This window comes from Rhinatrema bivittatum, chromosome 3 (genome assembly GCF_901001135.1).
Source record: "Rhinatrema bivittatum chromosome 3, aRhiBiv1.1, whole genome shotgun sequence".
In the NCBI taxonomy this organism is placed as follows: domain Eukaryota; kingdom Metazoa; phylum Chordata; class Amphibia; order Gymnophiona; family Rhinatrematidae; genus Rhinatrema; species Rhinatrema bivittatum.
In genome coordinates, this window is record NC_042617.1 from 295,546,955 (window position 1) to 295,562,028 (window position 15,074).

General features: G+C 46.7%; 1 protein-coding gene across 5 annotated transcripts in view; it reads right to left on the reverse strand.

The window, feature by feature from the left end:
- LARP4 (La ribonucleoprotein domain family member 4) overlaps window positions 1-15,074 on the reverse strand; it is a 182,159-nt gene that overhangs the window by 103,928 nt on the left and 63,157 nt on the right. For all 5 annotated transcript variants that reach the window (XM_029594991.1, XM_029594988.1, XM_029594986.1 and 2 more), the window contains 2 exons: window positions 14,142-14,229; window positions 5,387-5,523 (listed from right to left, as the gene is read on the reverse strand). In XM_029594991.1, coding sequence (XP_029450851.1) covers window positions 5,387-5,523; window positions 14,142-14,229 — 225 coding nt within the window. The remainder of the gene's footprint in view (window positions 1-5,386; window positions 5,524-14,141; window positions 14,230-15,074) is intronic.

Consider the following 15,074-nt stretch of genomic DNA (forward strand, 5'->3'; position numbering starts at 1 on the left):
AAGTTCTTTAATAGTAATACAGCTCAATATTTTCTGTGCTGGGGAGCAATCAGTTCCCTTGATAATTTTAAGACCTATCACGAGTGGGTCAAGAGGATTGTGCTGCAAAGTCCATTCATTCCTTGACAAAGGCACCTGTTTTGTCTAGTAATGACTTCATTAGGAGGAAGGAGTTTGTATCAAGAAGAGGACCCCTCAATATTCAAAAAACAAAGGTGGTGTCCCAAAATGAAATCTTATACAAACAGGCACTCCCATAGAAATGTTTAGAAACTTCTGCAATTCTTATCTGAACATTAAAAAAATTTACAAAAATATTTTACAGGATGAGCAGCCTTCATGACAATTTTAGGCAATGTGGCTTGAATGTGCTTTGCATTTTGGACTTGGCATAGAAGCAGTCCTGATTTATCCCTACTGCCTGTTTATCAGTTTCCTGGACCATAAAAGTTGGTGATTAGCGCCTCAATCTAATTCCCCATTCCCCCCCTCCCCCACTGAAGTAGAGAGTGATGCTATAGTTGCATCATAAACATCAGGCTAATTGGTTAAGGGCAGTAATCACCATGCATTCTGTTAAAGATAGTAACTGCTGCTCCATTCAGGTTACCCCATGGACCCTTTTATTCATTTCCAATCTCTAGTCTTTAGGGATCCACAGTGCATCGCATGCCTATTGAATTAATTTACTGTTTTTGTCCTCGTCACTTCTTCTAGAAGGGCATTCCAGAAATCTGCCACCCTCTCCTTGAAGTATTTATGATATTTATTCTGAGTCCTCCCCCCCGGAGTTTAATTTCATGATTCCTAGTTCTACATCATTAAAACCTTTCAGGTATCTGAAAATCTATCATATCCCCCCTGTACCTCCTCTTCCAGGGTATACATATTTAGCCTCTCATAAGTCTTCCGACACAGAACCCACACCATTTTGATCACCCTTCTCTAGGATCATAACCGTCTTGACCTTATCCTTGTTGAGATACAGGCTCCAAAACTGAACACATTTCTCAAGATGAGGCCTCACCAAGGATCAGTACAAAAGCATTAACACCTTTTTCTTATTCTTCTCTCTATGCAGCACAGCATTCTTTTGGCTTTAGCTATCGCCATGTCGCATTGCTTCACTGACTTTACATCGCAAGAAACTATTACCCCATGGCGCTTTTCCCAGTCCATGCATATTTGCCATTCACACCTCCGTGATATACTGCTCTTTTGGATTACCACACCTCAAATGCATGTCTCTGCACTTCTTGGCATTGAATCCCAGCTGCCAAGTTTTTAACCACTCTGAGCTTTCTTAAATCACTTTTCATTCTCTCTACTCCCTCAGGCATATCCAATCTGCAGATCTTAGTATCTGCAAACAGACAAACTTTACCTTCTATTCCTTCCATGTCGTTCACAAAGATATTAAACAGAATTGATCCCAAAACATATCTGTAGCACTCCACTTAACACCATTTCAGAATAGGTTCCATTTATCATTATACACCATCTCCTGTTAGTCAACCAGTTTGTAATCTATTCCATACATTGGTACTCATTCTCAACCTTCTCATTTTATTTAGAAGCCTATGTGGGATCGTATCAAAAGCTTTGCTGAAATCTAAGTTAATCACATTGAGCGCTCTTCTTTAATCCAAGTCTCAAATCATCCAATCCAAAAAATAAATCTAACAGGATCTTCCCCTGGTGAATCCATGCTGCCTCAGGTCCAGCAACCCCCAGATTGTAGATCGTTCACTATGCTTTCCTTCAGTAGAGTCTCCAATAATTTTCCCACCACCAAGGTGAGGCTAACCGGCCAGTAGTTTCCAGTCTCCTCTCTGCTCCCACTCTTGTGAAGCAAGACCACCACCGCTCTTCTCCAATCTTGTGGCACCATTCCCATTTCCAGGGATCTATTGAATAGGTCTTTCAATGGACTTGCCAACACATTTGAGGTCCCTTAGTATCCTGTGATGTCATCCAGCCCCTTGGCCTTGGCCTTGTCCATTTTCAGTTTTCCTAGCTCTTCCCATACATTCTGTTCTGTAAACAGGGTTGCATATGCCCTGCCGCCATCCATGGTTTTGCCAACCAACATCCATCTCCAGAGTCTTCTTTGGTGAATGCCGAACTGAAGTTAATATTTCTGCTATTTTCTCATTTTGCTCCACACATTGCTCTTTGTCACCTTTCAATTTCACTATACCACACTGGGCCATTCTCCTTTCTTTGGTATATCTGAAAAGTGTGTCACCTCACTTTACCTTTTTTGCAATCCTTTCTACAATCTGACCTTTTGCTTTCCTGATTTCTTCATCCCCTTCACTTTTACTAAGGATTCTTCCATCTACTTCTACATGGGATACTTTGTACTTCTTGAACATTGCTCTTTTTGCCTTTATTTTTTAGCCACCTCCTTTGAGAATCAGATCCATTTCCTTCTCTTACTTGTTTACTTTTCTAACAGATTTGTGGCCTTTGTAATAGCTCAATTTAATTTAGCCCATTGTTCCACTCACCCATTTTCTCCCAGTCTTCTAGTTCTTTCCCATTTTGACAAAGTCCATATTTTTGTCATTCAAAACCTGGATCTTCACGCAACTTCTCTGTATCCTGTTTCCTATAATCAAGCCATACTGTCTGATGATCACTGGTGTTCAGGTGAGCACCTACCCAGACAGACATTATCCCCATCAGTGAGCACCAGGTCGATTAGAACCCATGAGGGAGGGTGTGATATTACCATTTGTTAGAGTAGAGGCCCCTGAAGAGCATCTATCATCTCTCTACTTCTTGTAGATTCCGCAGAAGGGATACTCCAATCCACATCCGGCAGATTAAAATCTCCAATGAGCAACACTTCGTCCTCCTCCTTTCCCACCTTTTGGATGTCTTCAATTAGATCACTATTCAGTTCTTCCACTTGAGTTGGAGGCCTGTAGACCACACCAGTATAAATGGAAATGCTTTTTTTTTTTTTTTTTTTTTAAGAGGACAACCCATAATGCTTCTTCCCTATCCCATGTCTCTTGCATTTCAGTTGTTTGGAAACTCATTTGGACTTAAACTGCTGTTACTCCTTTTCTGTCCTGTCCTTCCTTAAACTGTAGCCTTGGACAGTTGTATCCCAATCATGAGACTCCATGAACCAAGTTTCTGTAACAGCAACAATGTCCAGGTCCACCTCAACCAGGCCTGCAGCTCTGAAATTTTATTGCCCAGACTCTAGCATTTATGGTCATAGCTTTCCAACTTTTCTGCCTTGGTCTGCTGCTCTTTGTAGTCAACTTTTTTGAAGTGATTTATTTTATTTTCAACTTCCACTTCCTGTAATGCTTGGAGGTGATATGCCAATTTCACTGGCCACCTCCTACCACCCCCACCATCTAGTTTAAATGCCTAATGCACTATTTGAATTTCTCTTAGCATCCTCTTTCCTGCCGCAGACAAATGTAGATCACCCTTACCATATAACCTTTTATTGCTCCACGCCTGATCCCAACCTCCAATGTATCCAAAACTGTTTTCTTTATACCGTGTTTTGAGCCATAAATTAAATCTATATGGAATAGCCTTTCCATGAAGAGGAAATACTTCCTAAAAAGCAATAGTCTTTGCCATGAATTGAATCTTTTCTAGGTTTTGGACCTCTTTCTGTATTATATGGATATCATTTCTAGTAAAGTCATTGGTTCCCAGATGGATAATTGATATGAGTCCCTATTTTCTTCTATCATTGCTTTGACTACCTGGTTTGCATATCTAAGGATCCTAGAAAGCATTTAACTTTTGTGTTCCCATCAAAATGAGTTCCTAAATTAGTTTCTTTGATCAAATCTTCCAGCAGAAGCTTTCTTCTAAGATATTTGATGTTGTTTAAGGGTTTCTGGGTGCACTGGGCAACTACATCCTTCTCAGACATCACTTAATATTCTATTGCTACAAACACACACATATATACACACACAGTTACAAATTTCTGGGCATTCAAAACATTAACAAAGTATGTAATAATACATACTGTCAATGAGAAGAAAAGCAAATATAAACACCCATGGTATTTAATAAAAATATGAAAATATATCTATATTTTACAGTCAAAATTTTTGTACGATGAGAATAATTTAATACACTTTTATACAAAACTGCATATTAAACATTTAAAAATGTCCACGTGGTTCCTCAATATGTATCACATGCCCTATCAGAAATATAGCATATTATCTACTTAAGTTCCAATAAATCCATTAAACACTGGAGAATCTTCTCATATATCCATAGGGGATCAAAATCAATCCATTAATAGCAGTGTCTTGAAACCACAGAAAGATTACCCTGTTGTCTGTCTCATAGTGGCTTTTATCCCAATTTCTTCCTCTATTCAGTTTGCCGTATAGACCTATTTGTTCTGCAAACTTGCTTCCTTGACAAAGGTTCCTTGTTTCGCCATGAAAATGGCTTCCTCAGGAGGAAATAGTATCACCACATTACCCCTGTGCTTCAACACAGTTTAACAAGACCCCATAAACTTTTCTACAAAATGGCTGGGGAACTACCGCTTACCAAATCTCATTATAGCCTTTCCAGCTGATTTTTTTTTCTTTTCATTGACAATACGTATATATGGACATAATATGCTAATTATTCATGTGTGTATATACATAAAACACACACATATACATAAACAAACATCACATTTCATCCATACAGCCTGTATAAATTTCATGCAATATTCCTAGCTAGATGTAACAAATTAAAAACTATAGCAGAATTTACTATCAGCTGTGAAAAAAACGTTTAGCACAAGAAAACAGCTCAGGAAAAACATTTTGTTGTGAATCTAAACAGAGTAGGCTCACACTTGTGACACTGGTGCATTCATCAATTTTAGTGGTGTCTCCCTAGCAAAAGTCTATTCTTCAAAAGTCACAGTTGTGCAATAAGCATGAAGCAGAAGCATAAAAAATCACAGCAACGGAGAGCCAGACATTCCTGGAGCTGGCCCAAACTTTTCTCTGCGGTGCAAGAAAATGCGCCACACACTAAGCATCTCCATTTCACAAACCATTCAAGTATTCCCTCTATTGGCCTGCAGAACTGAGGCCATAGAGGGAACAGAGTGCTTGATGGCTACCTTTCAACTGACCAAGAACATCCAGACAGGCTAAAACCACATTCTGGACCAACACCCAGAAAGACATCAATAAGCAGCAGTCATAGAAACAATAGAACCTGTGAGCATTAGAGATCATTCAGAAGTACAATGGACAAATGACTATTGGAGCTCCAGTGTTGGTATAAGCTGAAATTACTGCTTGGTGGCCTAAAATTAAATGGGCAACTGAAAGCTGCACTATGGTCCACAGTGCTCACAATACTGTATGTAACGTACATCTAAGTACTTCCAGAATAAGGCTCATGTCTGTGGTGAGTTTCTTGATTCCTTCCATATTGGCAATCGTCCAAACTGGGACAAATTGATCGCTGTCCATCTGAGACATCAAGTACAGATCCTTGGATAGGTTTTCCCTATTAAAATAATTTAAAAAAAAAAAACAAAACCACAAAAATGTAAGTTAAGTTTCCTTATAAGCTCAACACAGGATTGCTAGATCAAAGACTGAATTCTAATGGCATCTAGTTCCCTCAGATCTCATAATCTTATTGGGTCACTGGGTCAGAGCCAGCACAAAGTGGAATCAGGAAGTGTAGAAACAAATGAAGGTAAGAAAAAAGCTGCTTAGACATAAGGAAAAAGAAAAAGCAGAGAACGTAGGATGGAGAAGAGTAAATGAAAAATTCTAAGGCTGCTGAAACCACCATACTGCTGGCCTTAAACCCTCTCTGCGCGCTACTTTCATCACAGGGAACCAGACCTGTTCTATTGCCACCTTTGGTTACCACATAAAACTCATGGAAATCAGATAGTGGAATATCAGCAACAGGTAATAGTTTAAGTCTTCTATTGCATAGCAATTTGAGCCATTTCAGGGTTTACTATAAGCTTAATTGGTCACACCCAATAAGTTTGAAGCCTCTGCACTGATTTAAAAAAACAAACAAAACACACACACACCATCACCACCTTTAAGAGCACCTAAAGTGTAGAAATTACTTACCTGATAATTTCATTTTCCTTAGTGTAGACAGATGAACTCAGGACCAATGGGTTTAGTGTACTCCTGATAGCAGTTGGCGACAGAGTCAGATTTCAATCTGACATCAGCACTACATATACCCGTGCACGAGGCTTTGCTCTCCAGTTTTCTCCTTGAAAAGCAATTATGGATATATGTGTGTTTGGATAATTTTGATTAACTTGATACTTAATTACTCGGAATGGTTGACTGTTTCTAGCTGGAGACCGCCAGGGCACTCAACCGAGAAGCGCCGACACCTGATAATACGGGTGTCTGAACTAGAGATAAGGGTTGGCTTACCCGTGCTTGTGTTTTACTTGGGGGGGGGGGGGGGGGGGAGTTCCCCCCGAGGATTCTTTATTGTGAGGCAGCCATGGGCGGGGTGCCAAGTCCATCTGTCTACACTAAGGAAAATGAAATTATCAGGTAAGTAATTACTACATTTCCTAGCGTGTAGCAGATGGACTCAGGAACAATGGGATGTACAAAAGCCACTCCCGAACCAGGTGGGAGGCTGCCCGTGGCCCATTTAGTACTGCCCTTGCGAATGCTGTGTCCTCCTTGGCCTGAACATCCAGGCGATAGAATCTCAAGAACGTGTGGATGGAGGACCACATTGCCGCCCAACAGATCTCTGCAGGTGACAGAATCCTTGTTTCTGCCCAGGACATTGCCTGGGCCCTTGTGGAATGGGCCTTGACTTGTAGAGGTGGAGGCTTGCCTGCCTCTATGTAGGCCGCCTTGATTACTTCTTTGATCCAGCGGGCAATAGTTGCCTGCGAGGCCGCTTCCCCTTGCTTCTTCCCGCTGTGAAGAACAAACAGATGGTCCGTCTTTAGTACAGGTTCCGATCTTTCCAGGTATCGGACTAGGAGTCTGCCGACAATCAGGTGGCGAAGAAGGCGTGAGTCTTCAGAGTCCTTATGCTCGTCTGGAGATGGCAGCGAGATGGTTTGGTTTAGATGGATGTGAGAAACCACCTTTGGCAGGAAGGAGGGTACAGGGCGCACCTGTTTGGATCCCGGCGTGAATCTGAGGAACGGCTCCCGGCATGATAGTGCTTGAAGTTCGGAGATTCGACGGGCTGAGCAGATTGCCATGAGGAACGCCGTCTTCAAGGTCAGGAGTCATAGGGACAGACCGCGAGTTGGTCTGAATGAAGCTCCTGCTAGGAAGTCTAACACTAGATTGAGATTCCATAGGGGTATGGCCATTTTAAAGGTGGCTGAATGTGCTTGACCCCTTTTAAGAAGCAGGAGACATCTGGGTGGGCCGCTAGGCTGGTGCCGACCACCCTGGGTCTGAAGCTGGCCAGGGTGGCCAGTTGCACCTCGATGGAATTGAGGGACAACCCTTTGTTCACGCCGTCCTGCAGAAATTCTAGGATCATGGGGATTTTGACTGTCCATGGAAGGATGTCGCGGTCCTCACACCAGGCTTCGAATATTCTCCATACTCGTATATATGTTAAGGAGGTGGAGAACTTGCGCACTCTGAGCAGTGTGTCAATTACTGGTCCTGAGTATCCACTCTTTTTCAGGCAAGACCTCGCAATAGCCAGACCGTAAGCGAGAATCTCGTTGGGTCTTCGTGGAGTATCAGTCCTTGCTGGAGTAGATCCCTGTGTGGAGGTAGGCGTAGAGGGTTTCCTGCCAGAAGTCTTCGCATGTCTGCGTACCACGGTCTTCTTGGCCAGTCCAGGGCCACTAGAAGTACCAGCCCTCTGTGGTGTTCTATCTTGCCGATGATTCCGCCCAGTAGTGGCCGTGGAGGGAAGGCGTACAGTAGGTCCTCCTGAGGCCAGGTCTGGACAAGGGCATTGATTCCCTGGGACAATGGCTCCCGTCTTCGGCTGAAGAACCTGGGAACCCGGGTGTTGGACCCAGTTGCCAGAAGATCCATGGCTGGGTTCCCCAGTGTTTTACTATCCGCTGGACGGCTGCTGGAGACAGCGTCCATTCCCCTGGATCCAGACTCTCTCTGCTGAGGTAGTCTGCAGTGACGTTGTCTTTTTCCCGCGATGTGGGTGGCTGATATCCCTTGTAGGTTTGATTCTGCCCACGTCATTAGGGGCTCTATTTCCAGAGACACCTGCTGGCTTCTGGTTCCCCCCTGGTGGTTGATGTAGGCCACTGTTGTGGCGTTGTCCGACATGACTGACTGATTTGCCCCGGAGTCTGTGACTGAACCGTAGGCAGGCTAGTCTGACTGCTCGGGCTTCCAGTCTGTTTATGTTCCATGCAGACTCTTCTTTGTCCCATTGCTCTTGAGCCGTTAGCTCCTGGCAGTGGGCTCCCCATCCCCGCAGGCTCGCATCTGTAGTGAGCAAGGTCCATTCCGGTGGGGATAGGCTTGTTCCCTCGCTCAGATGGTCTTCTTGTAGCCACCACTGTAGTTGGTTCCAAACCTTCGCCGGTAGCCGGAGGGGGGCAGATTAGTTTTGAGACATCAGGTTCCACCATGACAGTAGGGAATGTTGTAGGGGCCGCATGTGGGCCCTTGCCCACGGGACGACTTCTATGGTTGTTGCCATGAGTCCGAGGACTTGGAGATAGTCCCATACCGTGGGGAGAGTGGAATTCAACAATGCTAGTAGTTGTTCCATCAATCTCCTTCTCCTTGTAGGGGGAAGGGTGACTTTGTTCCATTTGGTACTGAACCGGACTCCCAGGTTCTCTAGGGATTGGGAAGGCTGCAGGTGGCTCTTGGGTGTGTTGACAACCCACCCGAGGTTCTGCAGTAGTTCTTTGACTCTGGTGGTTGCTTGATGGCTTTCCTCTGGCGATTATGCTCTGGTCAGCCAATTGTCCAGGTATGGATGCACGAGGATTCCTTCTTTCCTCAGTGTCGTTGCTACTACCACCATGATCTTGGTGAATGTTCGAGGAGCCATAGCTAGCCCAAACGGTAGGGCTTGGAACTGGTAGTGATGGCCCAAAATCGCAAAGCGGAGGCAATGGAATGGTATGTGGAGATAGGCTTCTGACAGATCCAGGGATGTCAGGAATTCTCCAGGTTGTACCGCCTTTATGACAGAACGCAGGGTTTCCATGCGGAAGCGGGGTATCGTCAGGTAGCGATTGACAGTCTTGAGGTCGAGTATGGGCCGGAATGTTCCCTCTTTCTTGGGTATGATGAAGTAGATGGAATAGTGCCCAGAATTTTGTTGGTGTGAGGGCACCGGTGTTACTGCCTTTAGGGCGGTTTCCACTGCCTTCCTCTTGGAGGGGTCGTGGCACGGAGAAATCACAAACATGTCCGAGGGATGCTGTGAAAGTCCAGGTAGTATCCCTCTCGGATGATGGATAGGACCCAATTGTCCTACGTTATTTCGACCCATCTTTGGTAGAATAGGGCAAGCCTGCCCCCTATGATCTCTTCCTGTAGATGGGTCTGCTGATTCTCATTGTGTGCTGCGGCTGGGGCCTGGTCCCGAGCCAGCTCCTCTTTTGTGTGTTCCGAAAGGACTGCCCCTTGCCGGCGGGGGGGCTTGGTAAGTGTTTTTGTATGGTCTATAATGCTGGGATCCTCTGCCCTTGGGTGCCCGGGGAAAGGGGCGTTGGTTCCTTTTGTTCCTGTCCTCCAGTAGATGGGGTACTAGGGACTCGCCCCATCTGTCCAGGTCGCTTCCGAATAGGAGTGTTCCTCTAAAGGGCATGCTCGTGAGCCTCGTCTTAGAGATCACGTCGGCTGACCAGCTTCGGAGCCAGAGATGTCTTCTGGCTGCCACTATGGACGAGAGACTCCTGGCTGAGGTGCGTACCAGGTTTGAGGTCGCATCCGTGAGGAATGATATTGCCGGATCTAATGCCTCAATTGGCGTAGTTGCGTCCCTGGCCATAGCCAGGCAGGCGCGTGATACCACGGCGCATAAAGCAGCGATCTGTAAGGTCATAGCTGATACATCATAAGACTGCTTGAGGATGGATTCCTGCCCTCTGTCATTGGCATCCTTGAGTGAAGCTCCTCCCTCGACTGGTATGGAAGTGTGCTTTGTAGTGACGTAGACTAGGGCGTCCACCTTGGGAAACCTCAGGAGTTCCTTCGTCACGGGTTCCAAGGGGTAGAGAGTTTCTGGGGCTCGACCTCCTTTAAAGGTGGCCTCTGGAACGTCCCATTCCAGGTCGATCAGTTGTTGTACAGCCTGTAGCGTAGGGAAATGGCGTGAGGTCTGGCGGAGCCTGGCCAGGAAGGGACTCGCCTTGGACTCTGCTGTGTTGCATATGTCCGGGATGGCCAATGCCTTCAGACTCGTGGCTACGAGATCTGATAATTCGTCTTTTGAGAAGAAGCGCATCATGGTGCAATAGGGTTCCATTCCTGGAGGTGATCCCCCTCTTCAAAGGGTTATGATTTCTCCTTCGAATCATTGTCCCCTAAGGGGAGGTATCCATCCAGGGGAGGCTCATCTGGTGGAGGCCGGGAGGGGCCTGGGAGGTTCTGGACCACTGGCGGGGGTTGTGGTTATGTCACTGGTGGCCCTGTCTGTGCGTGGATGTAGGATTGCAGCTCAGCAAAGAATCCCGCCCAGGTGAAGTTGCCTGGGACCGCACTGGGTCCGACGGTGCTCCCTGAGGGCCCCCACTGTGGAGGAGCCGAGTCGGGAATAGAGAGGTCCGTAGTAGTCTCGCTGGTGGATCTGGAGAACTCTACAGGCTGAGGGGGACCTTATCTCGGCTCCCCCCAAGCTTCTTCGCATAATAGGTATAGGGCGGAGGTCACCTCGGGCTGCGCCGCTCTCAGGTGGCATGCCGGGCAGAGGACTGGACCTTTAGCTGTCTTGGACGGCAGTGCCATGATTTGCCCGTTTATCCTGTACTGGTGTGCGTGCCAGGCGGCCTGGTTATGCGTTTCGGGTGCGCCTATGTTGTGCGCGTAGGAACGGAAGATGCGTGCGTGGGCCTAGTTGTGTGCTTGGCACCCCTGAGCTTGCCGCTGTGCGCCTGACCCCAATGTGTGCGCCACTATGCACACAAGTACTTTGTGCACCTGGCTGGCCGCTGTGCGCATGGCTCGGTTGTGTGGATGATGTGGCAACCTGGGGGGGTGCCGGCAACCACGCGGTAAGATGGCGGGCCCCCTCAGGGGGTTCTCCACGTGGGAGGACCCTCTTGCCGGATTCAGGGTCTAGCCCGGACGGGGCTGCTCAACCCGAATGTACAGACGCCAGAGGGATGATCTGTGCGGCTGTCCGAGCCTCGGAGACTGAGAAAATGTTTTCTACCTTACCTTGTCTCGGCGCTTCCCGGTCCTCTGCCGGGGGAAAGGGAATTACCTTCACCACGGCACTCTGTTCTGCACCTGCTGCCTCTCAGCCGCTCCCTTTTCAGGGAGCTAAGTACACACCAGGACCGAGGCTAACGTCTGAGGCATCTCGGAAATCACCTCAGGAAATCTCGACTGGGGGAGGGACCCTTAGGTATCACTGCAGGAGAACGGGGCTCGTTTTGGAGGTAAGTTTTTCTTTGTTTTTTCTTTAAATTTGGAGTTTGGTTTTCTAATGCTGTGCAAGCGTGTGTGAAGTCCCGAACTGCTATGGAGACGGAAAAAACTGGAGAGCAAAGCCTCGTGCACAGGTGTATGTAGTGCTGACGTCAGATTGAAATCTGACTCTGTCTCCAACTGCTATCAGGAGCACACTATACCCATTGGTCCTGAGTCCATCTACTACACGCTAGGAAATAAAAGGTTAGTGGTTCAAACTAGTATCCCAATAGAGTTTTAATATTTCCTGCCCAATAAACAATGACAAATCATTTGACACTTAAGACTGCTGCCAAGAGCCTCAGCAGTAGATATATGTACAGCTCCCCTAAATACCACCCCTCCCCCAACCCCTGCAATGCAGGGGTGGCCAACCTTTCATGCACCAAGAGCCAAGGAATGAGAATGCACAGTGCCATAGTCTCACACTTCCAAGAGTGGAGATGGACCCCTTTGAGGAGCAAGGGGAGTCCTCAAAAGGGACACTCCCTCCTCATCTCCACTGGCTTATCTGTGTCCCACCACCAGTCTCTCAATCCTCCCAGTCTCTTTAGTTCCCTCACCCTGTCCCAAACAGTCTCTTTCAATCCTGTCCCTGCAAGTCTCTCTTGGGGTCCTCACCCTATACCCACTAGTCTCTCTCAATCCACCCACCCTTTCCCCATCAGTCTTTCATGCCTCCCATCAATCTTTTTTAATCCCATCCTGTTCTCAGCAGTTTCTCCCTCAATCCTCCCCACCCTGCTCCCACCAGTCTCTCTGCAGCACCAGCAGTACATCCCTCATCCCCCACAACAATGGTACAAGCTCAGCAGCCCCCAATATCACTCCTTCTGCATCACCCTCACACCACTTTGCCCAGCACCCGTTATCCACCCCCCCCCGCCCTACCCTCTGCCCAGCACCTGCAATTCCCCGTACCCACTTTCACTTCTCTCATCTCGTGCCCTCACCCCCTCTCTTTTTGACCACACTACCCTTTCTCCTCTTTTCTTCATCCACAGCTTTAGCCATTACCCCTTCTGGTTCTCACAATCCCAATTCCTTCACTTCTGTGTGAAGCTCAAATTCTTCCCCTGTCCCAATCACCATTTCTCTGCCCCATCATGTCTGGTTCTCATCCTCTCATCCCCCACCCCATCTCTGTTTCTCTCACACACAGTCCCTCATCACCACCTCTGCCCCATCCCAACACCATGTCTGGCTTTGGTTAACCACAGCTAGAAGGGACCATTACGTACATGCCTTTACCACCTTTCCTCCAGTTCTTTTGAACCCCTTTCTATACCCATCTCTAACCCTTCACTCCCTCACACAATTTTAAATACGCGCCCCCCCCCCCCCCCCCCCCCCCCCCCCGTCAGCATACAGCTCTCGTACAACTCCCTATCCTGGCCCTCTCCCCCATTCCCCTTATCCTAGAACTAGTCTCGTCATAGCTGCTGCAGAACATGTGGAAGTATAGATCTTGGAGAATAATAAGATGTTAGACAACTGTTTGCATTGCTGTCTTTTGGAAGATGGTGGGGGAAGGATATTTACCCCTCACTCACCTACTTCCAACATTTACTCCTTTTCTGGCGACTCCCCCCCCAGACGTACTGACTCTCTTACACCATTCTATGTCCCCCTCCCCCAATCTTTCTTCCACCACTCCTCTCCCCAAGCATATACACTCTTCACTTTCACCACTTCTTGCACTGTCACCCCCAAACATTTACTACCTGCATTCAACTTTTTTCCCCTTATCCCCTTTCACGATTCACCCCCTTCCCTCGCCACAAATCATTCTGTCCCGACTGGAACTTGATGACTCCCCCCCTTCCCCCTTATTTAAACAATTTATCCCCTGCGGTTAGCTGAATCTCAAGTCCTGACAACACAGTAATGTGCTAGACCTAGGACATATCTAGTCTAGCTCCTACCCTTCAGATAACAAAAACAAAAAAACAGCTCATTACTCAGACAAGTGGGATGGAGGGTAAACAGGATGTGAAGGGCAAGAGCAGGACGTTGACTGGCTCTTCTCTGCTGTCCTATCAGCTCCCTCCTCACCTCCTCCCCTTCCTGACTGCAGGCAGGTGGGGGATGGGCAGAGCAGGGAAGAACAGAGGTGGTTGGTTCCCTCCTGTCACCAATATAACCAGCAACACCACAAGGACAAGAAAGAAGGGGCTGATCTAGGGACATGTTTCATCAGTTGTGTTGTGTGCTCTCTAGCACCAATCCTCCTGACCTCTGAAGTGCTGCTCAGGTACAAATGGGGATAGGAGGGTAAGAGCCACATTTTGCATATGGAAAAGCCACATGTAGCTCTCAAGCCACAGATTAGCCCCCACCCCCCCCCCCGGATAAAATGAAAAACAGAAATTCTCCAAGAGCAGTGGCAAAATCAATCTGCACCAGTGTGCCACACAGAGGTTTCTTCTCTAATGCACAAGGTCCACATTAGGCCTGTTCTAGCAGGTCTATAATGCTTTAACAAATACTTTTAGTTAACAATCTAACTTAGCTCCACAATACCGTGAGAAGCAGAATTCCAGTCGCTTCCTTAAACATTCTTTCAGATCTTCTGCAGAAATAGTCTGTTCTACAGCAGCACTGCCTTCACCTAAAACAGGGAGGGAGTGGGAGAGAAAGAAGAATGGTGTTAGAAACTAACATTTCCTTCCCTCTCCCACAAATACTTTCCAATTAATCATTTCAAAGCACACATTCACTGTTAAACTTAAGTGATAAAAGTTACCTAAAGAGGAGGTGGGGGGGGCGGGGGGAAGTGTCAAGCATGATGCTGTACACATTTCTCAGCTTTCAGATAAGATGGGAAAAAATGCAGCACAGATTTTAGAGTAGGTTTAATTTTTCCAGCATCTCTAACTTGCCATAAAAGTCATCATCTTTTACTTTATAATTAGGTCATCTTTCTGCACTCTTCATCATTACGAACAAATTTAAAAAGCTAATGCAGGTAAGTAGGTTGTGCCTACGTAAACATCAGTCATGGACTTCAACAGGACCAAAACTGTTCTGCTCTTGCTGTTTTCATGACATCCTAGCACTCATTATCAGTTGTATTAAACTGTGTTAGCACATTTGAGCAGAAATATTCACCTTCAAAAGGCCAAGACAACAAATATTTGCCCATCCTGTTTGCATTGCATCATTACAGGATATATACCAATCCTCTCTGGAGGTGACAAGCAGATGCAGCCAACCAGCCTGCTTAGAGTTCTCAGACTCCAATTTATGGCAGAAACACTCTGAAAACCTGCAGCAAGGGTTGATTTCCAAGAACACCACAGAAGTACTGGTTTTAATTCCTAGACCTGGTTCAAGCCCCTTAGGCTGACTGGGAGCTGGGGAAGGAAAAGGGGGGCTTTAGAGGCCGTGCTCCCCCCCCTCAGCAAGTCACAGACATCTCATGCTGCCTCATGACCTGACCATCAAAGAAGTGCA